At 43.2% G+C, this 27007-nt stretch overlaps 5 protein-coding genes across 11 annotated transcripts in view; 2 read left to right on the top strand and 3 right to left on the bottom strand.

The window, feature by feature from the left end:
• The window catches only part of plekhg5b (pleckstrin homology domain containing, family G (with RhoGef domain) member 5b), a 41102-nt gene extending 36710 nt beyond the window's left edge, over positions 1-4392 (bottom strand). Inside the window, exon 1 of the mRNA XM_088356868.1 lies at positions 3751-4392. Within this exon, the coding sequence (XP_088212994.1) occupies positions 3751-3832 (82 nt within the window). The 5' untranslated portion in view covers positions 3833-4392. The remainder of the gene's footprint in view (positions 1-3750) is intronic.
• Positions 3761-9649, top strand: nsmce4a (NSE4A component of SMC5/6 complex). Of its 3 annotated transcripts, none has more exons than XM_088356958.1 (11): positions 3761-3910; positions 6294-6486; positions 6576-6656; positions 7253-7383; positions 7443-7591; positions 7996-8095; positions 8259-8349; positions 8422-8516; positions 8593-8641; positions 8713-8804; positions 9037-9649. In XM_088356958.1, the coding sequence occupies exons 1-11, from the start codon at positions 3839-3841 to the stop codon at positions 9094-9096; spliced, it is 1113 nt and encodes a 370-aa protein (XP_088213084.1). In that variant the 5' UTR covers positions 3761-3838; the 3' UTR covers positions 9097-9649. The 3 variants fall into 3 exon arrangements, with proteins under 3 accessions (XP_088213084.1, XP_088213101.1, XP_088213093.1); XM_088356975.1 differs by lacking the exon at positions 3761-3910 and adding an exon at positions 5509-5567; XM_088356967.1 differs by lacking the exon at positions 3761-3910 and adding an exon at positions 5509-5663.
• Positions 5869-15249, bottom strand: nol9 (nucleolar protein 9). Of its 3 annotated transcripts, XR_015853249.1 has the most exons (15): positions 14611-15249; positions 14030-14499; positions 13759-13969; positions 13533-13663; positions 13005-13140; positions 12728-12824; positions 12532-12629; positions 12191-12358; positions 11854-12109; positions 11652-11766; positions 11151-11325; positions 10857-10990; positions 10594-10748; positions 9651-9709; positions 5869-8745 (listed from the first exon to the last, which is right to left on the bottom strand). XR_015853249.1 is itself a non-coding variant. In XM_088356900.1 (14 exons), the coding sequence occupies exons 2-13, from the start codon at positions 14465-14467 to the stop codon at positions 10635-10637; spliced, it is 2073 nt and encodes a 690-aa protein (XP_088213026.1). In that variant the 5' UTR covers positions 14468-14499; positions 14611-15249; the 3' UTR covers positions 5869-8745; positions 10594-10634. The 3 variants fall into 3 exon arrangements, 2 of the variants coding, with proteins under 2 accessions (XP_088213026.1, XP_088213013.1); XM_088356900.1 differs by lacking the exon at positions 9651-9709; XM_088356887.1 differs by lacking the exons at positions 5869-8745; positions 9651-9709 and having other exon boundaries at positions 10490-10748; positions 14611-15248.
• zbtb48 (zinc finger and BTB domain containing 48) lies at positions 15035-19500 on the top strand. 2 transcript variants are annotated; one of them, XM_088356922.1, is made up of 11 exons: positions 15035-15114; positions 15984-16669; positions 16759-17036; positions 17113-17218; positions 17415-17507; positions 17577-17663; positions 17742-17896; positions 18275-18411; positions 18481-18645; positions 18713-18801; positions 19035-19500. In XM_088356922.1, the coding sequence occupies exons 2-11, from the start codon at positions 15989-15991 to the stop codon at positions 19254-19256; spliced, it is 2013 nt and encodes a 670-aa protein (XP_088213048.1). In that variant the 5' UTR covers positions 15035-15114; positions 15984-15988; the 3' UTR covers positions 19257-19500. The 2 variants fall into 2 exon arrangements, with proteins under 2 accessions (XP_088213048.1, XP_088213039.1); XM_088356913.1 differs by lacking the exon at positions 15035-15114 and adding an exon at positions 15151-15214.
• klhl21 (kelch-like family member 21) lies at positions 19409-26941 on the bottom strand. 2 transcript variants are annotated; one of them, XM_088356938.1, is made up of 5 exons: positions 26766-26941; positions 22760-23824; positions 21734-22139; positions 21383-21455; positions 19409-21093 (listed from the first exon to the last, which is right to left on the bottom strand). In XM_088356938.1, exons 2-5 carry the CDS (start codon positions 23784-23786, stop codon positions 20770-20772), a joined length of 1830 nt encoding a protein of 609 aa, XP_088213064.1. In that variant the 5' UTR covers positions 23787-23824; positions 26766-26941; the 3' UTR covers positions 19409-20769. The 2 variants fall into 2 exon arrangements, with proteins under 2 accessions (XP_088213064.1, XP_088213073.1); XM_088356947.1 differs by lacking the exon at positions 26766-26941 and adding an exon at positions 26195-26686.
• Between the last annotated feature and the right edge of the window lie 66 nt (positions 26942-27007).

Below are 27007 nucleotides of genomic sequence, written 5' to 3'. Positions count from 1 at the left end.
ACACTAATCGTATGCTATTGAAAATATTTATATGTCAAGGAACTTTTTTTAAGCACTCCAGCTACAAAGGGATTTATATGTCCGCAATAAGAGACCAAGAAAAAAAAAAAAGATTTGTTCCCTTTCATTAACATATTATTTATTAGTAATCATTAATGAGGGTGTCAGGTAGTCAAATTTTCTGATTTTTGCTACCATTGTTCAGTGCGTTGGCACACTTTGATTCTTAATTCTTGATAGCAATTGTTTTTATCAGGGTGAATGCTTCCAACTTTCACCTGTGAGGACTGTTTCAGGGAAGTCAACTATTTCCTCCAACAAAGCAAGGTGCAAAAACAAACATAGTATGCCACATGGATGATTTAGGTCCGGAAGACCAGGCCCGTTGATATAACCGACAATGGATAATGTCGTTCCAAATTCTTAAAGTCTGTGTTGAATAAACATACCTTAAATTCCTCGAAATACCAAGTTAGCAATGATATGATATGGGAGCTAATTTTGGATTGAAGCAGTTTGGCATGCAGATCTGATCAAAAAATAAATTCCGAACACCTCTGGGACAAAAACAACACACCTGCTTTTCAGATATTTTTAAGTGTAGTCAATCTACATGGCACAAAAACAAGAACAGTGACTTTAAATAGCAGTGACGGGGACAAAAGTGAAAGAGGAGCCCCGGGAGTTAAGATCCGCATACACTAGGCACCATGTTTGGGAGAAAAGAATGATGGGAAAAGGCACACGAGAGACGAGTGTGTGTGTGTGTGTGTGTGTGGTGGTGGTGGTGGGGGGGGGGAGCCTCCAGCTGTGACCGTGTTTATGACGGTGACTTCATCACGGAATAAACACAGAAAAAAAAAAAATGACACTACAGTGCAGAGTTGACAACACTGCCTGCCTGCAATCTGATGGGTGGCTCACGTGAGCCGAGCGCAGCTCATATAAATTCCATCAAATGATTATTAGCTATTTGAAGTCATTCAAGAAGAGAGCAATGAGAGCAAGCTATTTTAAATCCTTTAGCTTGGTCAATAATGTGTAAAATTAAATTAAAGTCACAATTTTGTTGAATGTATATACAATATATTTTGGCCACAGACATAAAACAATAAAATAAGAAAACATTAGTTGGGTGGTAACTAACTGCAACTTCTTGTACCAAATAAATATGGCTCAGGACAATAACAAATGTCAGAGATTTTTTTTTTAATATACTGTATATATATATATATATATATATATATATATAATATACATGCAAACACACTAAAAGTATCATTTAAAATGTCTAAAATACAACATATGTCCTGATTATGGGCAAACAACAAAGACAGGTTGACTGAGCTTTACGGTATCTAGAAATATAAGCCATAAAAGTGCAGTATAGAAACGTATAGATGACGTTAGTCCTGAACAAAAGAGAAAACAAGACAATGTGACCTGCCTTGGGATGAAAAAGACGAGAGAAAGGAAATTACTGTCGAGCATAAAGTAAAACAATGGAGGAGGAAGTCTAAACTGTAACAAGTCACGTGGCGGGCCAGAACCCCCCCACACACGTATGTGGACGTACGCACGCACGCATGCAGACAGACAGACAGACAGACACACACACACACTTCATGTGCTCACCTGAAAACATGAGCACTCGTGACTCCACAAGTTGAAGTTAAAGAACTTTCAAGTCCACTCAGAACAGTCTGGCCCAAACCCTGTGTACTATAATGGCACGCCAAGAACCACTACTGAGAAGATAATTGCTTTGATAAACACAATCACTCGGTCTGAAGTTTGCGAGGGGCAAAATTCCACTAAAGTCAAGCAAGACTTATTACTTTTACACTGTTATACTAAGAGAACTGTTTATTTCCATTTCTATCATTTCCAATGGGGATAGACTGTTCACACATTGGAAAGAGACACGGTGTCAGCAATTATGACCGAGATTGTGTTTCGTATTAGTGTACTGACTAAAGTGGAAGAATTATACCAGTGGAACAAAGGTGGTCTGCCAACACTTGCCCGATGCTTGGGGAGACCTTCCGGAGGTAGACAAGAAACTTTTGTTTGCTTTTTGGACGCTCGACAGAGACCAGACAAGACATCTGGCTCCAGATTAGACCAGTGACTTTAAAACCAACTTAAGACTCCAGTGGCCTGGAACACTGAAGGCCTCCAGACTCAAACTATTAAGACTGCTAAACTTAAACATTGTGTTAACGCTATGAACCCGTTGACTGCCAGGAGTGGCAACATGTGAAGTCGAGTGACGGTAGGGAGAGTTGAAACATTCAGATGGCTATTAGGAGATGAACCGATCTCCCCTCGTTGCACAGTTGTTGTTGCTGTTCCGGCATAAAAGGCATACAGATTCGCCCATTCTGCTTGACCAAGCACCCAAACAGGACAGGTGGATTCAGAGAAGGAAAGAAATCGATAGGCAGCTGATCACACGGTAAATCAAATACATTTTGATTATCATTTTAAAACTAGGCAAAAAAAATAAGACAGAGCCACCCAGGTTTCAGCAGCTACCCGAAAGTATAGAAACACTGTCAAACAACTCGCATGCAAAGATGCCAAAATTGCAGGCTCCAGAAGTGTCAACACAGAGCAGACATAACATGGAAGTAAAAAAAACATTACATAACCTTTATACAGCATTATATTCACATTTGGAAGAAGCCTTGTTCTAATAAGATTCCATGTTTTTTTATTTCCTCCCAATCGTGCCACTTGAGAGCCCCCCCAAAAAAGCAAAAACGCAATTAGGTCACTTGTTTTTTATACTGTGTACAGTGTTTGGGCTTTGTACCGCCACTTGCTGTTGACTGAAAATGACATCACAGTGCCTAAGGGCTTAGGGAATGAACAAATATGGCTCACCTGTTTTCTGAGTCTGGTCACATGACATTTGCAAGCTAAGACACTGTATGTGGTTGTTTTTGGCAAGTGGCAAAACAATCGTAAGATAGATAAAAATGGGTGGATTTTGCTGCTTAATTAGTATTCCACAAACACAATATTAATCAGAATGCCACGTTTAGACTAGTGGTGGTGCATAGAACATATTGTAAAGATTTTTTTTGATTTGACTGCCCATTTATTGTTCATCTAGTTTGTTTAAGTTTATTCACTATGTTTTCTGAATGTTCAACAAGAAATTATCTATAAAGTTTTGTCACAATATTTTGTGAATGTTCAACAGATTCTCTGAATGAATAATTGTTATTATTTTGAAGTATGCATATTGCCTCAGTTTTCATACGATTCAGAATTTAATATTAGTTGCTGTGGTGACCGAATATGTTATCAAGCGGCACGATCTAGCTGTTTTTCATATAATTTACTTATGCTAAACTGGATTTCACAGTACTAGTTGCTTTCATGATGTCATGCATCACAGTTTGACTGGCTATTTGAGTTTATTATTATTATTATTATTATTATTATTATTATTATTATTATTATTAATTTGTCTACTGTATATTTTTCCATTTTATTTTGCGCAAAACCAAATTTGCACAATTTGTTGAATTTTGTTTTAACCTGTCTTATTTGACTGCTGTCTCCTCCGCAGCCAAGTCGGCATTGCAAATGAAAATATATTCTAATAGCCTTACATTGTACGAATGATGAGTGAATCTTCAAATTAGATTACATTAAAAAAAAAAACAGTGTACGTTAATGATTGACTCCGGCACGTTCCACTTGACGTACAACATAAAAACAAAAATTTTCACTTACTGAGCCTCAACTTGAGTCCGAGCCAGCTCCGCGGAGGCGACTTGTGCAGGACTGAATTCATGGTCCACTTGTTCGGAACCATGGAGGCATGCAATCCTTCGTTTTTGGTGGTCCTGTGGTGATTTGGTGGCAACGGGGAGCCCACGCTGGTTCCCAACAGGTTCGCGTGCCGCCGGCGGTGTGCTCGATGCTAATTGCTAATCACCCGGTAAATTTGCTGAGCGGTCCGGTCAAAAGCGCTTCCACATTGTCTTTCACACTGCAGCTGAAGCTCCGTTCGATTCGGATCTCACATCACGCCGAGCGCGTGGAAGGCAAATAGTGTTGTTTAAGCCACCCTGCGTCTTCACGTCAACTACAAAACATACAGTCTGTCCTAACCTGGTACTTAACATTTAAAAATTAAATGCTCCTCGGTGAAAACGCCGTTCGTTGGACTTGGCGTGTAAGTCTGCTGTCCATAAGGGATAATACAAATTAATGTCCCCGGTGGTGTTTTAAAGAAAGCGAATTTACTCCGAGAACTTTTAAACAAAGTGCAGCTCCTTTTTTAGCATCGTGCCTCCCCCTCCAAACATTCGCCGACCGCCTGTCTGCCTTCCATTCATCCGCTGAAGCGATTTGCTCTGCAGTGGCAAGTAAGTGCCCCTAGGGACGCTAACTCGCAGTGAAGAGAAGATGGAAAACTCAAGTTACAATACAAATAAATATTCATAATACATAATTTATGCCTTTTAAAACGTTATAAATATAAACAGTCCATAATTTCAAATGATTTTGTTTCAAGGGATTTACATGGTATGCAGAACTGTGAGAAATTTTAGGCCTCCATTAAATGTATTTTAGGCTCTGTCGACCATACTGCAACCTGAATGTCATTCACTTAAGCATAGCGCTCTATCAAGGTTAGACTGTTATGTTAGTGTTATAGAGTTTCTGTTAGCAGACTAACAGACGTTCCGATTCATGGCTCTTTCTTTGATGCCATAGTAACGCAAAAGGTTTTATCCGGATCATGTTGTGATGTCATTTTCAGGCGACAGAAAATGGCAAAATGGCCACCCCCTAAGATAAATGCAAACAGATGATTAACCCTTATTCCACAAATGCAATCAGAGTGCCACAGTAGAGGCATATATATATTTAGGATAAGATATATTTGGTGTATTTTTGCTCTTTAAGTTAAGTGTTAAATGAAAGAACACATAAGGAACCTAAGGTACATAATTGAGGTACTTGGCACCCCTGTTTGTAACTTTTTAGCTGGGCTATTTAAGTTTAGTTTTCATTTTAAGTTTATGAATTATTTAAAATATCGAATTGATCAATCTGTAGATTACAATGCTAATGAGTTGGGAAATTAATTAACCAGAAAAACTGTTATTTGATTGATTGATTGATTGATTGATTGATTTAAAAACTTCAAAATTATTTTCTGTTATACCCAACCCATCCACCCACTCCGGGAATATGAAAACATTTCACCTTCCCCAATTCTCCTCGCATGGAATGGCTTTCATCAGACCTTTGTATTGTTTAACAAAACCCTGAAACTTATACTTCTCAGAATTCCACATACTTTGACAGATTCGTAGTACCACCATCCAGACCTTCTAATCGAGAAATGAGCGCGTTATGATTTCATTTCAACACCATTGCATTGCCTTTGAGGGAGGAAGTCGCCCCTTCCAACATGGCTGCCACGTAGGCACATTGGTAGCGGGGCTACTGGTTCCGGCACCGTATTGTGACGTAATTTCCGTCCGAAAACGCAACTCCGCACTCCTGCTCACAGTTGTGGAGTGACGAACAGTCTGGTGCGTACTCGAGCTGCACAAGCATCAGTCTGGCACTCAACTTGGACACAAGGATCTTCGTTCAAACAAATAGCCGAAGCCACGTCGTGACGTGAAGTATGAACTTGTAGACATTAAGATATTTAACGCGTTACCAAGTGGCTAACAGTGTTTTGCTAGCACCAGCGCAGAGGGAAGCTATTACAATATGTTAGCTGCTGTTTACATACACTGTTTACAGTCAATGACAGAAATGTGACAGGGTGTCTAATAAGTGTTGCATGACCTGATTTGAAAAAAATAAACTCAAGTCGATATCAACTAATAGCTGATGAGATCATTGTTTCAGCAAAATTAACATAAGTGGAGAATGCTTCGCACTGCAGTAATCTTTGTTAATTGACAGTAAACATACTGAAAGTTACATCAACAAGCAGCAACTCAGGTTTTGCATTAAGGGAGTCATCATCACAGTCCTGCTCAGTCGCAGTATTTATATTGGTTCGTGTTTAACTTTAAACACATCAGAGCATCAAAGTGGGCTGGGTGAGGGGTTCCCTGTGCTTGTTGCGGGCACAGCCAGGTAACGTTTGCAAAACTTGGACAAACCTTGAGACCGGTTCGCGTTCTGGGGTTAACCACAATAGCAGGTTCTGCATAGTGGGAATTTGCGGATATAATAAATGTTTAATAATACCTCTACTAAATGTCAATCTAAACTTCAAACTTTGCTGTTTCTGCGTTCAGCTCTCGATGGAGCAGCTCAGACGCCCGTCCACTGATAAGGAAGCCCCTCAGCAAGACGGCGCTGCACGGCACAACAGCGGGGACCAACAGCAGCTGAATGGGGGGTCCAGCTTTGGTTCTATGAGTGGACAGGAAAGAGGCACCAGGAAAGAAATAAGGAGCAAGTACAGAGACCTCATCGATTCAGTCCAACGTGAGTTGGTGACTTTCCAAGAGGTGGCAGCTGGCTTTGTTTATTTATTTTTGTGTTTTGGTCTTATGCTTGTACTTTTTTTATTTCAGAAAATAGAGAAGATTTACTGAGTCCATCTAACAACAAATTAACAGAGGTTTTGGAAGCGGCAGACAGCCTTTTTGAAAATGGTACGTTTCATTTTTATCTTAACTTTTCATATCATCAGAGCAGAACTTTTAAAGTAGACAAAATATTCCATTTTTTTTTTTTTCTTGCAATGTAAAATACCTTGTAGGCGTTTCGTAAGTGTTGCATAAATATCAATCTGTTGTACCTTGAAAAAGTGAGCAACTGTGTAGCGTGTTGTGGAAATTTCAGAAACAAGCGCATGGAGAGAAAAAGATGATCTGTTGTTTTCATGCAAGACGGATAAGCTCCTTCCTGCTCAAAACAGAGAAAAGCAAACAAATTATCTGCAGATAATTGATGACACAACCTACTAAGCATCATATGTTGATACAAGGAGAAGTTTTGCAGGATCGGGCATCTGCTGCAAGCTGATGGGAAAGCTTGTTGAGATGGTTCATTGCAGCGAAAGGTTGCAGTTGCCATTTCTGAAGTTCAGATGTTACAAGTTCCCATTGCCTCGTCAGCAAAACATTACATGATTGAGTTAAAAAAACAACAACAATCGTAAGCGTGAAACTCCGCTTATTCCCAATGTAACGTTTGATCATTTTCCGTGAAGAACATTGCAATGTCTGACAGCGGAGTTGTTTGACAGTGCGAGAGACGAGCGAAGCGGTGCTGGATTCCAAGTTCGTTTCCGTGGCTACGGACCTGAACAACGAAAGAGCCAGCCAGATGCGAGAAGAGGACAGTGCTTTTGACCACGCTGCTTTTGCTGAGCACCTTGTAAGTGATTCCACTATTTTGTCACTTGCATTCTATGATTGCTTTTATCCCGTCAACAGCTCTCCTTCATGGGTCTCAACCGACTGGAAAGTGGTGGGGGGGAGCAGAGCGAAGAGGAAATTGAAGGTTACTTGCCCAAAGATGCCTGGCAGAGACTGGCCCAAAGAGCTGAGGCTTGCTTTCAGACAGCGCCGACCTTCCACTACATGTGCGTGTGCCGATCTTATTCAGCTCACTGGATTAACCTGCATTAACTGCAAGAACTCAATGTGTTTATATTTTTGCACCAAAATCAATTCGCTCAAAATAACAATATTTTTCGAGTTTTTTTTTTTTTTCCTGTATGTTATTCCAAATCTGCTGCAAAATATCAGGTCAATTCACCTTGTGGTGTCTGACAGTACAAGACCCGATGTAAGTGCGACTAAGGCTTGTCTGCCCTCTAGCGGTCATCTTGATATTACGGTTTCCAACTCCAGTCAGCCCATGTCGATTTGTGGTTCGGCATCTGCAGATTATGGTGGTACATTGAGAGAACTATTTTTTCCAAGCTGTGCTTGGTGGTTAAATGTATCCCGTGCACTCCACGTGATGTCCTCTATCTCTCATCAGGTTGGGTTCCTTCCATGCAGAGCCGCCCCCTCCGAAGCAAAGGATAGTACGTCAAAAGAAAGCCCCTAGCAAGGAAGCAAAAAGGATCATGCCCACTCAGGTGACTATGACACATTTAGGCCACTATCTCCATTCACCAAAAATGATAAGGCACTCACTTTACATTAGACATCCATCAAATCACCACACAAAACCAGTCAAAAATCTAATATTGAATTAGTTACCTTCTGCCTTCTTGTGTTGATCTCACATGCACATATCAGCTGAAAAAGATGGAAGAGGCTGAGCAAGAAGCCACTGAGAAAGAAGTGGAGAGGATCCTGGCCTGCCTAAAAAGTTATCATCAAGATGACCGTGAGTTCACAGTTGACCACTCAACCTCTGTGCCAAAATTCACCGTGTAACACCACTCTGCTTCCGTCACAGCGACGTCGCCGATATCGTATTACGAGTTTGTTATTGACCCCAACTCCTTTTCACGCACCCTGGAGAACATTTTTCACACGTCATTCCTGGTCCGGGTGAGTTTTCTTAGCAATGAAGAATCCATATGAACGCTGAGCTTACCGTCTTGTGACTCCACACGTATCTTTTCAGGATGGTTTGGCACAAATTGGTTTGGATCAAGATAAGTTGCCTTGTATAGGTAAAGGACTTTGTATTGATTTGTCAGTTAAGAGGGCGTGTCAACGAAGAAGATTTTGTCGCGTCTTTCAGCTCCGATGGAGGAGGTGGTGATGGAAGGAGAAGCTGGAGAAAGAGAAAACTGTAATGCATCTATTGTTTCAATCAGCCCAAAGAGCTGGAAGGTGAGAACATGCCTTTTCAGAACATTTTCTCTTGAAAGGTCTCAAGTGGGTAAATAATACTGTTTTTGTCCTTGTTAAAAGAATACCAATAAAACCCAACCTAAATCAAAGTACTTGAGAAAAATGAAAACTAAAACTGCTAACAAAATAAAGGAGAGCTCAAATGAAAAGTCCTAAACTCTTCTTACGCGGTACCTGACAAACCATTTTTTTGCCCCTCTCATTTTCCAAGGAGCTCATCGAAGTTTTTGACATCACTGAGCCCATGATTCCGCCTCTGAACAGTCAGTGATGGACCAAACGTGTCACCGGGGACTCGATGGACTTGCATTTGTTTGTTACGAATTTGTTTCAATTTAGAATTTATATTGGAGATATTGTTTATATTTCAATAATAAGACATTTTTGTTGTCATGGGTGTATGCTAGATTGACTCATTTGATCCACAAAGCTAACAAAAAGATCATCATACAAATATATACAAAAGAATGTAAATAAAGCTTATTTATAATGAGCGGGGGTTAGTTTATCAGTTGGTACGTTTCCTTCCACTGTTTAGTCTTTGCCTTCAGGCTGCACTGGAATTATGACTTATTTGTTTATGTGGAAAAAAAATACTTGTAAAAAGTCCAGTAGTGGAAGATTTTCTAGGACAACCAACCATGGGATACTGGTCCGTGGGTCACATTACTTTTGATATATTATTTTTTTATTTGAAAAATATCTTGTTTTGAAAAGTGACCAGATTTTTTCTTTTACATTGTTACATCAGAATATAACTGACTGACTGGTTGTGCAAAAGTAGCTGCAAACATGAAAAATAAAATATAAAGAAAAATAACATACATTTCATCATGTCACTTATTTCACTGATGTGATGCTCGCTGTATACCCTTAATATATACCTGCAAAAAAAAACAAACACTTAAACAGCACAACGTAACTTCAAGTAAAAACTGATCAGTAAGTCATCAAACAAGGTTACAATCACAACAACACTTAACTAATACTTACCTTTTGTTTCTTTCTCGACTTCACACATTTAATGCAAACAGGCAGGGTGTGTTTCTTGCATATGAAGTTACCACTTTTGAAACATTGACTTGAAGCTCTTAGCGGCTTTGCATTGGCTACGTTGCTTTCGCCTGGTACGGGCTGCTTATAAATTTGGAGTCTTTTAATAATGGATAAAGCTGAATATCAATTTGGAGCGCTTTATGAGTGGGATCTGATTGCAGAACGGAGAAGGGTCACTTATGCTATAGACTAGAGGGATAATTCCAACCATCCCCGGATGCAGCACTATTCGCCGCAGTTATAAATTTAGCCACCGGCGGCCGTCACGTTGCTACTCGCAAAGCGCCTTAACTTGGAATGCGTTCATTTTTTTCTGAACTGATCGCCAGGCTATCGCAGGGTACCACATAGACAACCATCCAAATTCACAATCACATCTAAGGACAATTTTGAGTTCCCAACTAACCTACCATGCATGTTTTTGGAATGTGGAAGGAAACCGGAGTACGCGGAGGAAAGGGGGAGGCACAGGGGGAGAACATGCAACCTCCACACAGGAAGGATGGAGCCAGAATCGAACCATATGTCTTTATCTTCTTATTATTCTATATCAAATGCTGCTTCAATGCTTGTCCTAGCAATAAAAGTAAATACTGCAAATCTGAACATTCTTTTCTGTTTTTAATATGACACCAGAATTCAAATGCAGTTTTGAAATGGCAGTGGTACAAAACAAACGTGTTCTGAGAGATTTCTCTCCTGAAGAGCCCACCTCAGACTTGATGTTTAGGGGGCAAAGCACTTGTCGCAACATCAGTGCATCTGACTTGATCTCTGCAGGCCTTTGAAGACTCGCAGCTTTCCAGCGCCCGTCAGCTCAAAGCTGTACTCCGACGTGACGTAAGGCAGCTCTCCCTGGAAATCACCCTGCCCCACAAAGTTGCCGTTGTTAGTGTGTAGTGGTTGAGCAATTTTATCTAATAACCAATATATCAAACTTTTCAGCGAGTAGTCTAAGTCAGGCCAGTGTCTAACCTGCGTCGTCAAGATGCAGGAGGGTAACGACGTGGCTCCGAGAAGGAGACAATTGACCTTGCGCAGAACGGCAGGATTTACAGGCGTCAGTACAAAGTAGAGTCCTCGCGCCATGTCAATCCCCCGCAGCACACCTGCAAGATGAAAAACGAATAGCTTGGAAAACAAGAAGTATCAAGAGAGTGCAGACCTTTATTCTGCACACCCCAAAACAAGAATAAAATTGTAACCACACAGTACAGACTATTTTACACTTAAAACACGAACACAACAAATGAAAAGATTATTTTGTACCCAGGCCCACACAGGGGCAGATGGGGGCTTGGGACAGCAAAACCGGACCTCCTTTGCTGGTCACCTTCTCCGCCAGGACACAGAGTCCCACCAGGCTGGAGTTGGCGGCATAGAACATGTCATTGGGCGCCACGTCGAAATGGATCACACCCAAAGCCACATCTGTGTGGGGCACCTGCAGGGGTACAATAACGTCTATTATTTTATTATGTGCTTTGGAAGTGCAGTCCACATATTAAAATGTCACTTTTACATGAAAGATGAAAAGTTGAAGTGATGAAGCCAAAATTGGGAGACGGGGGTTCCTTATTTCTCAAAATCGTTCTCCCCGAATTGCTATTTGACGATTTAATCATATCTCTTTTAAAAATGATATTAAGATGTTCTAATGAGGAACATGCTATGTCTAAAGACTAATTGAATTTTCATTTAAAGTTCATGAAAATGTCAATAGAGAAGCAATAGAGAAGCTTGTTTAAAAAAAAAAAAAAAAAAGTGCACCTGGTAGGGCGTGAGAGAGTGTAGAGGTTGAACAGGTCCCGGATCAGCCGACTGCATCTGACTAAGATAGGCCAGCACTGACAGCTCTCGCAGCTCATTGCTGCGTTGGTGTTTCCTGTGCGACACAACAAATGTGCACGTGAACCGCTGATGTCACACCACAACGCCGGTGAAATCGCAACGCTGAAAGACGGGCGCTTACGTCGTCGTCCCTTGACAGCCGCCGAAGTCGGAATAAATAGTCATGTGAACGTAGGTGAGGGGTGGGCTTTGTGTGTTCTCGGTGAACTCGTCCAGCGCAGTTTGAGCGGGCGGGTGCGTTTGGAAGCCGTGGGCCGTCTTCAGAAACTCAGGGGTGAGGGCGGGGCATTGAGCGGTGCTGTCGGCGTGAGCCAGTTGGATGACATGTGAGACCGGGAAGAAGCGGAGCATGTCTACTAGCAGCTGCAGTCCAAAACCTAGAAATCGAACCCGCTATTAACATTAAGTGGATTAGGGGGGGGGGGGGGGGGAAGAAAGACAAAAACTTTTTCACTGACCTTTAACCCAGCCCATGGTATTGATGACAATGGGTGTCTCCCTGCTTGATGAGCGTCTGTGCCACAAAGACTTGAGGCTTTCCAGGTAGCGGCTTAAGTCAGACTGGCAAGACGACTCGCCGTAATAGACCATGTGGTCGGGGTCGCGCTGATGTGTGAAGGGGGGGCCTGAGATTTGATCATGCAAAGATTACAACAATTAAGTGCCTGCATGACGTCTGAACCTATTCAACGATTTATAATAACAAATGAACACAGTACAAGCGAGTTAAAATTTCATACCGTGGAACCTCTAAAGTCAAACACAATCTAGAAAGCAGCACGAACGAGATGAAACGTACCCAGCAGAGGTTCTCTGACAGTCAACAAAGACAAGCAGCCAGCCGGGGTGAACTCCGTTTGACCGAGGTCCGCTTCCAAATAGTCCACACTAGTTGTACTACACACACACACACACACACACACACACACACAGAGAGACACAATTGATCTTGCAATATCATTCGAGCATCCACGAACGATGAACAGGACACTTACTGATTTAGTAGCGTATTGATCACCATGCGGAGGTACGTGGACTTGCCGACATTTTTGGCTCCGTAAACGAGGACAACTGCACAACCGTCCATGTCCCCTGTGAGAGACAAACACAGACAAGACTTAAAGGTGATCTAAGACCACCGCGCCAAGGCTGAACAATAATGCCAGACAGCCTTAAACAAATATTATTGAACTGACAACCTTTATAATCAATTATCTCACCCTATTTTTGAACATTCCTTTTGCCCATGAACAAACACACAAATGCTCAAACCTCTGCAGGCACTGACCACCGCATCCAGGGATGCCCGGCAGCTGGGCGACACCTTCAGGCCCTCGATACTGCCGACCAGAGGAATCATCCCTAGACCGTTAAGGGGCGTGTCTGGTACGGCAGACAGCAGTTCCCCCTGTAAGCATAGGTTGGAGAGGAGCTTACACTCTACACGCACAACTAAATATGTTATGAGCACATTTTAGTTGATACAATAAACTCTTGCATTTTTGCAGTTTAGCATTTGCAAATGAGTCTAGTCACATATTTTACTGGGAGGTCTTATCTGTTTTTGCTACAATTCATCCATTGGCTGCCATTTTGTGGCACCAATGACTTCCAATTGTCATTATCTGCAGCGGGGCTCAGTCCCGATGATTTGCAAATCGGGGCGCTACCTTTTAGGGCAAAATCTGTGCTGTGTTTTCTGTCTACACTCAAATGCTCTCGTTTTGATCGTGTTCCCCCTCCACCCTGCTTACGGCTTCAACTCCAAAAGGAAATGCTGACACGGGGGTGTCATCTTACCATAGTGGGGTCAAACAGGGTACTGAGGTTGCTGAAGCTCGATAGGAAGCGTGTCAGCGGAATCTCCATGGGCTCCAGCAGGATTATTGAAGAGTTGGTGACAACCTTTTTAAGCAGCTTCTTCTGTGACGCTGCAAAAACAGGTGATAGAAAAATATAAAACACAGCTGTAACAACAGTCAGCAGCACTCATCGAGTGTAAATTTCCCTTGCGAGGTTGATTTACCTGCTGGAAGGTAATTGCACAGGATCTTTGTTGCCGCACTTTTGTAGTCTCTGCTGTCATCGCAACCCTCCGTGGCTGTGATGGTCAGCGGACAATGTGAGGCGGGAGAGAAGAGCGGATACGACTGCTGGCCCTCTTCGATGGTGAAGCCCATCACTTCCACGCGCCCGTACAAGCAAGTCAAAAAACACTTCCCGCGGAAACACAGGGTCTGAAAGAATGATGGACATGGTTAGAAGTAGACTTGATGGTAAAATTTCCTGTAGCGTACCTGTCCTTTTTGCATGACAAGTACTGCATGCTTCCTCTGGTCATCCCTTTCTGCACACTGATGGAGAGACTTCCCATCCAGTCGACATGGATGCTTATCCTCTGTGGCACCTTGCGTTTCAAGCCCATTCACTTGGACCGACTGGGAGTACTCCTCCCAGTCCTGAAACTCATCAGAATCCAGGCCCATGTTGCCATTTGTGAAAGACTTTGTCTGAGAAGCACTTTTCCCAGACACTGGCTTTGGCTTGTTCTTTAGTCTCTTGACAGCTGGCTTCTTCTTCATGGCCACCTTATGGTCCTTGATCACCCCAACCATGACAGGAGTGGAGTCGAGGTGAGAGGAACTAATGGGAGGCCTGCACCGTTTACCCCTCACATCCTTCCACTTCTGAGATGCGGCACTGCTCTTTGAATTCGTAACTTTCTTCGCCTTCATTATGCCAATGTTAGGTGGCTGGTGGATAAGCACTAACAAATGTAAACAAATCAAGAATGATATTATTTCTTCATAGAATGCAACCGAAAAAAAAGAATATCACAGTTTTGTGTTTTTATAACAAAGATAAAAGATCAATTTACCTTCAAACAGGAACCATCAGCCAAGAGAAATTAGCGGGTCTAGCTAGCGATACCTCGCTAACTTTGCATGGTCGTCTAATGTTCTTCGTCTGGCATAAAAGCAAACTGCAACTACGCCAATAAGAAAACCCACGGATTTCGAGGTTGCTTGGAACTCCTCGGCGACCACTTAACCACTTCAAATGGTTGATTACGAATCGTCTGGTCCCAAAGTTGTGGTTAGCCAGCTAGCTAACATGTGTACCAGGGAGCCACAACACTTGATTGAATGTAGATGGCCAACAATGATTTCCCCGTGATACTTGCCTAATTTGTATCGTGGAAGAAATACACAGAAACAATTCAGATACAAGCCCTCACTTTATAAAAAAAAAAAAAAAAAAGCTTTTTTTTGGTTACAATCTAAATACTGATGCAGTACATGAACCCCGACCATTTTATTCCGGAGGTCTCGTAATACGTCACGTCCGCTTTGTTTAAGGGGCCTACAAGACGCAAAACAAGGTAAATGGAGCTAGTTTGGCACTTTTACTCGAAAAATACCACGCACTGTCTACGCAACTTCAACGGGAAATGAATTTTGGTGAAAATTTTACAGATCGACGTTAGTTTCCTCATTCTTGTGGGAAGTCTTGAAATGCCACCGCAGCGTACCAGCCAAGCTAAGGGAGCGTCTAGAAAAATGATGCTAGGACGTAAACGTCGACATGCTAATAATTTGCACTACATTGTTCATCTCTATTTAAAGTTAATGTCCTACTTATTTTCACCGTAAATATTGCAATTGTTAGTTATAGAGGTTTATTTATATTTTGTTGTCCTACTTGTAGACCACCGTAGCGTGCCCCACTGGGCATCCTCCAATCGTATTTGAAATTGTAAATGTATTGGGGCAGTGTCGGTCAAAGTATGGCCAGCGTTGTTCTGCTCCACTGAGCATCTATTTGTTTGGATGCCCCCCCAAAGTCAATGTTTATTCGTTTTTATATTAATTTGACTTGGTAAAATAATTGATTAATTTAATTTATTATAACTTCTAACAATCTGAGAAATCGGTGAAATTGTTTTGCAAATATTTATAAATAATACAGTGAAACTGGACATGAATTTTATATTTTATTATAACTATTTTGCATATTTTTCTTACAGGATAACTTTTATTTAAATGGCATCTACGAATATGATATACAGTTTGCGCCAAAACAGCTTCGCTCAAAGGAAACTGTACAAACAGTAATGACATATATATATATATATTAACACCGGCGGTGTATAAACTCACTCGCTCAACTACTGCAGATATTTATGCGCTATAGAAAATTAATGCATGGATTTGAAGACTTCAAAAATATCTCACGTTGCTTTTGTTCCAGTGGAAATGCGTGTCACTGACCATGCACAGCGTGTCCTGTCTACCTTGAATCAGCAGAGGGCAGCAGGGAGCTTCTGTGATGCCTTGCTGAAAGTGACCGATGGGGTGGTCTACACTGCCCATCGTAGTGTCCTGGCCTGCTTTAGTCAAGTCTTTCAGGCGGCCAATATGGCCACTGCCTCACCCAGCGTGGAGTTCCACCTCCATGAGTGCTCCAGCGAAGGCCTCGAGCTGCTGCTGGACTTCATCTACACAGGGGAACTCAAGCTGGATCCGGGTGTCCTGGACAATGTGCAGAGTGCAGCCTCCAGTTTGTGTATCCCCGAAGCGCTCGCAATGTGTCAGCGCTTTAGGGACAAGCCAGTTGACGCCGTCTCTCTTGTCAAGCGAGGGCGAGGCAGACCGAGAAAGACAAAATCTGAGGACTTCTCTGTCTCTGGTGAAGACACAAACAAACTGACAGCGACTAAAGAGGAATCTGTCTTAGAGGGGGTCGGAAATGACTTGAAGCCCCCTGTCACCGCTGCGACTACTCGCTCGGGCCGTGTGGTCAAAGAGCCCAGACGGATGATCTCTGAAGAAGATGCCTCCTGTGATGTCCTGGCCAGTGAGGAAGCTCTGCCTCTGTTTTCAGAGCGTGCTGATGAGCAGGGTCAGAACTCTGAGCAGCAAATGGATCAAACTCAGGTAAAAAATAAACAGATACTTTTTTTTTTGGATGACCTCAATATCAATTACACGAAGAATCAGTCTTTCTCCCCCCCCCCCCCTTGCAGATTAGCGACCCGCCGAGCCACATGAACGATTCAATGGCAGTTGAGGACGAAAGCGTCCGTTTTGACTGGACTGTCCACGACTCTGATGAAGAATACGTACCCATCAACAAGTCCAGTCCCACTGTGGCATCTGCATCAAGAAATCGACAACGCCGCCCCAGTTTGCGCAAGAGCGGCGAGGATGAAACAGCGGACGGAGGAGAATCCGAGAACTCCGTGCACTGTCCTATCTGTCACAAAGTCTTCAAGAGCAAATATTACCTCAAAGTGCACAACAGGTGGGTGCCGGTCCCCAAATTCTCTCATGTCTGCATTGAAACGAATTCTGGTTTAATGCTGTTTTATGACCTGAAGATGTCATACTGGCGAGAAACCGTTTGGTTGCCACAAATGCGGGAAGCACTACTTCAGAAAAGAGAATCTTTTAATTCATGAGCTCAGGCACTGTGCTGCAACACAGGTGAGGTCAACATCTTTTTGTTGATTGTTTTTGTCCTATCGTGGGTCAAAAAGCTTTTTGTAAATCTATTAATCAAATTAATTTAATTTATTTACCTATAAAAAGCAATGAAACATATATTTGCATTCAAAAGTGTACTGTGTATTTTTCTGTGTTGAACTGGAGAACCGTATGACGTTTTTGCCACTCACTCCAGACATTCACGTGTCAGACGTGTTCGTCGTCATTTGAAGGAAAAGAGGAGCTGCGTGCACACATGGTCTCCCATGCTGAACAGATGCCCTACAAGGTAGCGCCAACGTCAGGGTGGCTTGAACCGAATGCTCATTTTTGACGTCTTGTCGCTTTTTCTCCTCAGTGTACACAGTGTGCTGAACAATTCATGTATAAGAAACACTTGACGTCTCACATGATGAAGGTCCACGGCCACCCCAAACCACATGCTGTAAATTGGTCTTTAATTTCTAGATTTGTCATAATTGCATTCAAATGAAAAGCCTAAAAAAAAAGGTTTCTCTGTCAGTGCCCACAGTGCCCGAAAACCTTCTGGACTCGCTACGAGCTGCGAGTCCACGAAGCCGCTAAGCACCGCGGGGAAAAGCCGTTTGTGTGTGAGGAGTGTGGGCACCGAGCTTCCAGTCGCAACGGCCTGCAGATGCACATCAAGGCTATCCACAGGTCGGACCTCACTTTTTTCTTTTCAAATAGTTTGGTGGATTGTTCCGACAGTCCCCCGTTAGTATACATATTCATATACATATAATACGTATACATATTTGACCGCACATAATTTGTTTTACGACTATAGCAAAAAATATTTTCCCCAACTACAAACCCCAATTCCAATAAAATTGCGACATCTCTGTAAAACGGGAAAAAAAACTGAAGACAAATCATTGTATTCTGCATTTATCCACATTTTACTCAGCACCCTGGCCGACTTCACTAAAATCAGAGTTTGTGTATTTCCGTTCAGATGACGAGCCAGTTTATTCTCATCATTCCCATTAAAAGTTCCCATGAGATCAGTTACCTGATCCACTTTCTTTTTCCTAGAAATGAGCGGCCCTTCCTTTGTAGCATCTGCGGCCATGCCTTTTCCCAGAAAAACAACCTGAACATGCACCTTCGCGTGCATAGCGGCGAAAGACCATACCAGTGTCACCTGTGCGGCAAAACATTCCGCACACAAGGTAACAGCTGTCCGAGTGACACGATTGTTGGTTGTGCGCCAAATTGATCCCGCTTTGCTCGGACGGCAGCCAGCCTGGAAAAACACCACCGCACGCACACGGGCGAGCGGCCCTTCCCCTGCGACGTGTGCGAGCAGCGCTTCACCGAGAAGGGCGCCCTCCTTCGCCACAAGGCCAGCAAGCACGAGGAGGGACGCCCCCACTGTTGCCACATCTGTAGCAAGACCTTTAAAGGTTAGAACACCGCCGGTGTTCCAGTGGCCCGAACAATGAGCAAATTTGATCTGATTTTCTTCGCTAGCCAAAGAACAACTGCGAGTGCATCTGGGTCGCCACAAGGGTATGAGGAAGTTCGAGTGTGGCGACTGCGGCTACAAGTTCACCCGACAGGTATGAGGCAGCATGGAGCTATGGGCAGAGCCTTCCACATTTCAGTAGTAAAGCACATCCTGCAAAAGTAATGGGACAGTTGGCTGCTTGATTAGCTGTTCCATGGCTAGGTGGGCATTCATGGCTGCGGCCAGTCAACTCGTTCTTATCTGAGATAAAAGAATCACAATGAATTGAAAAGTGTTTGGGGCAATATTATCTGGATTGTAGCTGAAATTCGTTTTCGGTCTCAGGCACACCTGCGTCGACACGTTCAGATCCACAAGCGGACTGAGAACTACAACCCGCGACAAAGGAAGCTGAGGAACGTGGTTGTGGATGAGCAGGATGAAGATGTGGGTGACTTTGATGCCACCAAACCCGAAGATGCTTTGTTAGTCACTCCAGAAGCGGTTGGCTCCGCAGCTGCTGGCGGCACAGAGTCCACTTGTGTGGTCGCTGTGGTGATTGAATAGAGAGTTTCAATAGTAAATGATAGAAAATATTTGAACTTAAAATCAGGACAGGATTCTTCTCATCTACCTGTTCCTTAATACAGCAATCAAGGACAATTGGGCATTATGGCATTGTGCTGAAAATATCCTTACCTGGGAAAAAATACTCAATATTTTCGATTTTAAATGCATGATTTATTTCGACATTCAAGGTGAATGCATCATGCTACTCTTGCTATTAAATATATTTAAATATAAAACCTCATGCATTTGTTTTCTTTGTAAAAAAAAAAAAAAAAGGTTGAGCACAAATTAACAATTAGCAAGAGGCTAACCAACAAGAAGCTTAAATCTTTCACTTCCAGCTAAGAAAATCGTAAACATAAGCGATAAATTTACATTGAGGTCAAATAAGAGAAATACATGGGCACGTAAATGTAACAAAAAGTTCCATGTTAGGGTTAACTGAGACCCCGTTGCACTTCCAGTTGGGACCAGCCGACCGAGGTGCAGTTCCTTAACGGACTTCACATCTCTGACGTTATGGTAACTAGTTGAGACTTACTCAACAGTGCCTCTGCTGGTTGTGGCCACAGAGTACATGCTATTTTGCCTTATTTGTTTCAAAGGTGCAATCATCAATACCACATTATGAGAATGTAATTATCATGCATACACAAACATATTAAATTTGCCATGAACACATTTTTAAAGGCAGGGAAGGTCCATGCACATAGGAAGCGAACCACTAATAAGCATTACTCAGGCACTGTGACAATTACATCATTTATGCTTCAGGGTAACAGAGTGTCAGTTTCGGAACGTAAACATTGTGGCATGCTTTATAAATATAGCTGACAAGCACATACTGTATGCAGCTCAAAATATGATATTCATGACTTACAAAATCATGTTTCTCAATGTTACCTTTAATCTAGCTCAATGACTGAGCATCCACAATTGAAATTAGAAGCATCAAAATAATAATAATAATAAAAAAAGTTTAATTGGGCGGGTGCTTCCAGCATGCTTCCAGGTAGGGCTGAACGATTTAAATAATCCATGAGTGATTTGTAAATGTGATTTGATTATCCATTCATCATACAGCCTGCACTGGAGGACATTCACAGCTAAAAAACAACAACTTAGAGTTGTTGTGATTGTGTTAGCTGAGTGGTTAGATAATGAAATTAAGTATTTTTCTGGTACCACTGGCCGCATCACTTCCTTGACTTAAAAATGCAAAAGATAAATTTCATGTTAAATGGAATTTTCTTTTTTTTAACACTATTACCCTATTTAATCAATCTGTTTTGCAGCTTCTGAATGATGATCATTCTGCCTTAGTCCAAAATGTTCTTAACAAAAAGCCTGCATGCTAGTCATGTTTTTCTTTTTGGATGTACATGACAACAGTTTCAAGCCTGAGAGGCTTGGATCCTCTTTCAAATCCATCAGTCACCAAAAGTCAGGTGACACATTCATGTTTCAGCATTGTGATGAAAAGTCACAGTCAACGAAGAGCAATCCAAAGTCAGTGAGCCGCGTTCACGTCCTGATTGACATTGTTGTTGAGGTTGTGTACAGCCTGGTGACGCTGGTGCCGGTGCAGGTGGATGGCATTAGCGTCCGGGGCGCCGACAGGCTCAAAGGCATTCGACACCAGAGGCATGAACTGTCGGAATATGCTGACGCTGCCGTGCCAAAAAGTGGGCTGAGGCAACCGGCCCGCGACGCTCCAGGTGCGAGTGGCTGGGTCATATGCTTCCACTACATCCGACAATTCGAACGTGTTGTCGTAACCGCCGGACACAAACAGTTTTCCGCCCAGCGCCGCCACGCTGCCTCCGACGTGAACCTGAATGGACAAAGATGTACAAGAAACATTTTATCAAATACTGCTAAAAATTTTTTACACAAACTACCAAAATGACAAGTACCAACATTAGAATTGCGTTAATCAAAAACGACTTTGATTTTAATCCTACAGACTTTCATATTGCAAAATTAGTATGTAAATTTTGATTCAATTAAAAAAAATGCATACAAAATGCTAAAGAAATGACAATTTTATTATGAAAGTAATTGTAAAAATAATTTCCAGGGAACATGTTTAACAAACAAAATATATGAAGAAGTATCCAAACCTGGTTCATAGGGCTAATCTTATCCCACTGGTTTGTCGGGGGGTTGTAAACATCAACCTCTGCTGAGTCATCCCTACAAGAAATGCACAAGTCATTTTTCTTCTTAAATTAAGAGTCAATTAAATAGAACACGAGTCAACTCTTGAACCCTTCCCAATTTGTTGAGTTTCAAACTGGTACGCATTGTCATTAGTGACGCAGATTTCTGCCAACAAGCCAGTAATAAAACCGATGCAGTTACACGAGCTATCTTCTGGAGTTGCTGAAGAAAATATGCCGCCGTCGCCCGTAAGAAGAGTGACTCCAAGTGACAATACACTCTGCTCTTGAGATTGACAGTTTCCTCCGCACCTGACAAAGAAGATGAGGCCGTTGAGGGTCACCGTTTTAGGGGTGAACGACCACAGCGGCAGCTGTCCGCAGTTGACTATGGACCAACGTTTGCTGTCCGGCTCGTAGGTCTGGACGGCCATGGTGTCCTCCCCGGCGAGACAGCCGATGGCGTACAGACGTCCGTTGCACGTGGTGGTGGAGCAGTTGTCCATGGCGTGTAGCATCGGCGGCAAGGCCTCCCAGCAATCCAGCGTGTGGTCGTAGCGCTCGGTGCTGTCCGACGCCACCACGTACAGCTGACCTTTCAGGACGCACGAGCTGTGGTACTCGCGCGCTTTCAGCATGGGCGACACCTCCGTCCATTCGTTGACGCTGGACTTGTAGCGCCACACGCCGTCGTACAGGCGAGAGCCGTCAGAGCCGCCTGCCGGAGGACAAAAGAATGGATGACGTGCGATTCTAAACCCGTACCTTCATCTTTGCTTTTTCTATTGTGTCCAGTTTAGCGTGGCCTTTGTTGGTTGCTACGTTGACTTCAAATTCTTCAAGATTTACAATTGTCCAAAAAGAAATCAATGTCTCATCTGTGTTTCTAATTTGCCATGATGTGCCGTTAAAGAACTCGCATACTCAATTGTGACGTGCTGTTATTTTAGTGATGCTACTCAAGTTCCAAGTGTCCTGCATGAGCATTGCGAAAGCTTTAGATGCCGTTCGTGACGGGTAATTATGAGGAGGGACTGGCAGCACAACATGTTCTGCTTCACTCTGATGTAATCACTTTGAGGTTTAATTAAAGACATTGTAATACGCAAACAATCAGTGGAATATGTGTCTTGAGACGATTATTGCCTATAGGAATGAAGAGTTGTTTCATATTTAAATACATCAGAGATCAATCCGAACCAAATTGTGTTTGATTTCAAAAGTTCTATAGTACTGAGTTACATAGAGATTGTATTCCTGTTTGGTTTGCGGCATCTAGTGACATTTCGGAGATAAGCTAAAACTGCTTCAAGTCAAACATGGTGCACCAAAACTTACCGGTGACATACATATCATTCCCGAGGGCAGCTATGCTGTAGCCCCCTCCAAGGTGGTCGGGGAACTCGGCCAGGTAGCGCCACTGGCCCGTTTGCGGGTTGAAGCAGTCGACGGTCACCAGCTCGTCACAGTCCTGGTCGCAACCCCCCACCACCACCAGGATCTCGGCCAGTCCGGTGGACGGCCGCGGACGCATGCGGCGGCACGGTCTGTCGTGGCGGTCATACTCGCTGGACTGGAAGCTACGGGCCTCGTTGACCATGCGGAGGCAGGTGGGCGAAAGATATACGAGTGGGTCGCTCTCCACATGGGCCAAAAGGAAGAACCTCCTGACAAAAGGGAGTCGGACCTGCTGGAGGAGCTCGGGCCAGTAGTGAAGTCTCCGTTGGAGGTCGGCCTTCACCCAGCGCACCGCGATCTGATAGACGGTCTCCTCTTTGTCCACGCACAGCTCGTCATCAGACACAAACTCAAGGAGGCGCTTCCAAGGCAAGCGTTCAAAGTCTGTCCCTTTAGCGAGATCCATTAAGTTTTTGAGGACAAAGCGGCGGGCGCTGGCCGCCAGCTCTCGGCAGGCGTAGGCCTCCGCAAAGTCTTGGATTTCTAAGCAGTTGGTAACATCCAGACGTTGCTCCAGGAACGCACAGCAGGCTTCTTTGACTGACGGAAACTGAAACAGATCGGCTGTTTTCAGCAGAAGATCCACGTTGTCCTGTGTGACGGTGACCCGCCCTGTGTAGCAGAAGTCCACCAGCAGTCCCAAAAGTTCGGCCGAAACCTCGTGTAGAACCACCCGGTCCATGATGCTCTCCCGTAGCGTACCGGTAAACATAGCCCGGAAGTAGGTGCTGGCGGCGGCCAACACCGTGCGGTGGCAGTGGAACTCGCGGCCCTCTGCGCACAAAGTCACGTCAAAAAACTTGCGCTCTGCCCGGAGCTCGTGAATTCCTCGAAGCAGGTTGAAGGCGTGGGCCGTGTCAAAAAACGGCAGAGTGGACGCTTGCGTCTGTAAGACGGGATTCTCCATCTCGTCTCAAATGGTTGCGCTCGAGAAGACGTTTACATCTAAAAACAAAGCACATTAACACACTCACCTGTCATTAGATTCGACAACTAATCCAAAACCATTTCAAAAGTTTATTCTTATACCCCGTGGGGAGGGCTCAACACAACAGTCTAGAACATTCGCCAGCTTGGACTGATATGAACAGTTCCTTCCTAAAGACAGGCAGCTCACTTGTGCGCTGAGGCTATAAATACACGAGCAGTTTCCATTTCCACTGAGTGGGGGGATTTGGATGGGGCCTTGGAAGAACACCTAGCCTGTTGTGAGGGCGGCAGAAAATTACAGCCAGACCTCTTACATTTATCTGTGATGTTAGTTTACGCAAGCCGCACGATCCAAAGCACCAACTTTCGGTTACAATTTCTTCAATGTGGCGTGTTCTTCAATGATTACTGATGGCGTCACCCTGACAGCTGCAACGACATTTAATATGTTACACGTGGACGCTACGTACTATTTTAGTGTTTTTACGTTTGAGCTCTTGTTTATTGTTTTGATTTAGGCTTTGGTGTGTCTGTTGGTCCACAGCTCAGATAGTTCAGGAGCTCTCCACCATTTTGTGGGCACAATTCAATGTCAACCAAATGCAAAATAGATGATGAAATAGATTTGGTGTTCAGCCAAAGCAATATATGTCACATTGTATGAGAATTTGACTACATTTGGGAAAATTGACGCTTGATAAAAGATTTGCTCAATCAGTTCCCTCCCATGTGACCTTAGCTGTATGGAAAATTAATGGACGCACAAATTGTCTTTGATTCTGAACTAAATGCTAAGTAAAACATTCGCTGTGTTGAAAAGGTCAACATTTGTAAAATATTGCATTTCGGAAAGAGGTATTTAAGCTCTAAATCTGAAGACATTGATGGTCGGACCACCTCCGGGAACTGGTTGTGTTGGACATTCGGGGGCCACTGTTTGTCAAATTTGAACCAGTAGGTAGTGCAGGCGTTTAAAATAACGACTTGACTTTTAGACAGTAGGGATCAAACTTCTAATATTCTCTTCAAGGATCATCAATCTTTTTATAAGCACATTGCTGAAGCACCATTAATCACCTCTTGTTAACATTTGGAGATCATTTCCTCTTAAAATAAGAAGGGCTCTGCTTAGAGAGGTTTGCTTTTAAGGTCATAATAAAGCCGCTGGGCTATGGCCCGCCGACTTGGCACACATTCCACTCAGGGGCTTCAACAATAGAGCCACACATGGTGCTCTGTGAAAGATCAAAATGCCTGCCGGGAGAGTGAACGAGACCTTTATACAACCCACACTGCAAAAACATATAAGTCTTTGCCACCAAGGTAAGAACTGGTCTGTATGTAGGATATGGTTGCTTTGGGGAAATCCGATTTTCCTAATCCCACTACTTCCTATTGAATGCTGAGCAATATACGGACAGTGGAAAGATTTCTCAGAAGCTCATACAGTGATTCTGGAGGGAAGGTGGCCGCTAGTCTATGAATGACGTCCAACCAGCGTAAGAATGTCGGGACACGTTGCTGAAATGATCTCGGGAACCCATCTGGGCTTTACGTAAGACACATGATGTTTGTTACTCTGTTCCTTCTGAAAATAGCTCCTGAGGGTTAATGCCGCTTTTTCAAGCAATGACACCAGTGTAAACACCAGCGGAATAGAAATCCTGCCATGTGACACCAAATTTTAGGGATGTCACAATTACCCTGATCCAGGATATTCCATCGTGCTGGTTAGGCCAGAATTCATGACTCACTTGTTAGTCATATTTCCCAATATGCTTATTTGATTGTCATTATCATTCATTCATTATTTATTACCTATCCTCACAAGCTTAACAATCTTAATGGGGGTCTACTGGTTCTATCCACATTTTAATTGTCTTGCTATTGATAAGGTGACATCCAGGTAAAAGCAGTTTTATTCCAAGAACTTCAGGAGAGTTCTTTCCTACACAATACTAGATCTACTGTGCACTGATGACAATGAGGACATAATCTTGGGAGTCAGATGACCGTCACCAAGGTGACCTAAACAAAAAACGGTTATCTGCACTGCATGGCTGGCTGGCCACTCATGCAACAGCTGCAGTCGGTTGCTCACCATCAGAGTGCAGCTACGTAATGCCCAAGTCACCAGAGATCAGCTTGACCAGGCCATAAAAAGCCACACACATATACTCAGCTCACTTGGTGAAGCAGATCAGCACAGTCTCTCTCAGTTCAAGTGTCAAACTTTAAGAACAATTTTATATCACCGTGTGATTTACTTTTTACCTTGACAGTGATTTGAAATTGTCTTCCGAAGCACAGGTTCTACCATTTGACACTATCTAAGATACTTGCAAGTCTTCAACTTTTTTCTCTCCCAGCCACGTTGTTACATACCAAGCTGTGCTTCTCACATTCTTGTCATTCCTCCTCGTGCAGTCAATGAAAACGTTTTCAGTCAGTCGCCTTGCATCCTTCCTTCGTTCAAGCAACCATACATGTCCATCCCAAATGCTGTGGCTTGAGGCTCAAGTTACTGATGAATGCCAAAACTTCCCCCCATAAGTAACAGAACTAATAGCATCTAAAACAATACTAAAACAGACTCTGACGTTCGATCACAAAGTGGAGCTCACACAAAATATATTAACAAGTCACCGAAACTTGTTTTGCATACTTAAACTAAAACCAATGAACGGCATTGCTCAAAAATTCGGTGGATGGCGAATACCGTTTATTTCCCCGACAGACGGTTTATGACGTTTTGGCGTTTGTGACGCGACATGGGGAAAAAACACTTTTTGTTTGGATTTTTTTTTTTAGTCACTGTTAAAAGTTGAACGCTGTGGAGCGGTGAGTGCGAATTTACAGACGTCATAATTCAATCCAAAAGCAAAAAGGTTGCTGTCGTGCTTACTCTTCGCTGCATGGAAATTGGTGCAAACATCGACTATAAAAGCCTTCTTACCCGTGTTTGTCCTCGCTCTGGCCTCATAAATATTCAGGTAACTGCGAAAAAAGGAAAGCCTTTACAAAAGAATCGGCGATGAAACTTTGATGTCGCAGATGTGTTCGGCCTCCTTCAGCGCCATGATAGTATGAACTGCCACACGCTGCCTTCAGGGAGTGTAGGGAAAACGAGTACTTCAGTGAACACGCAGGCAGTAGATATCTTACTGCTTTTCCACTCTGAGTCTGTTGTTGTGATCT

This window comes from Syngnathus floridae, chromosome 2, assembly GCF_059516105.1.
Source record: "Syngnathus floridae isolate MCC-2025c chromosome 2, RoL_Sflo_1.0, whole genome shotgun sequence".
NCBI lineage: Eukaryota > Metazoa > Chordata > Actinopteri > Syngnathiformes > Syngnathidae > Syngnathus > Syngnathus floridae.
This window is presented reverse-complemented; position numbering and strand designations above follow the sequence as displayed.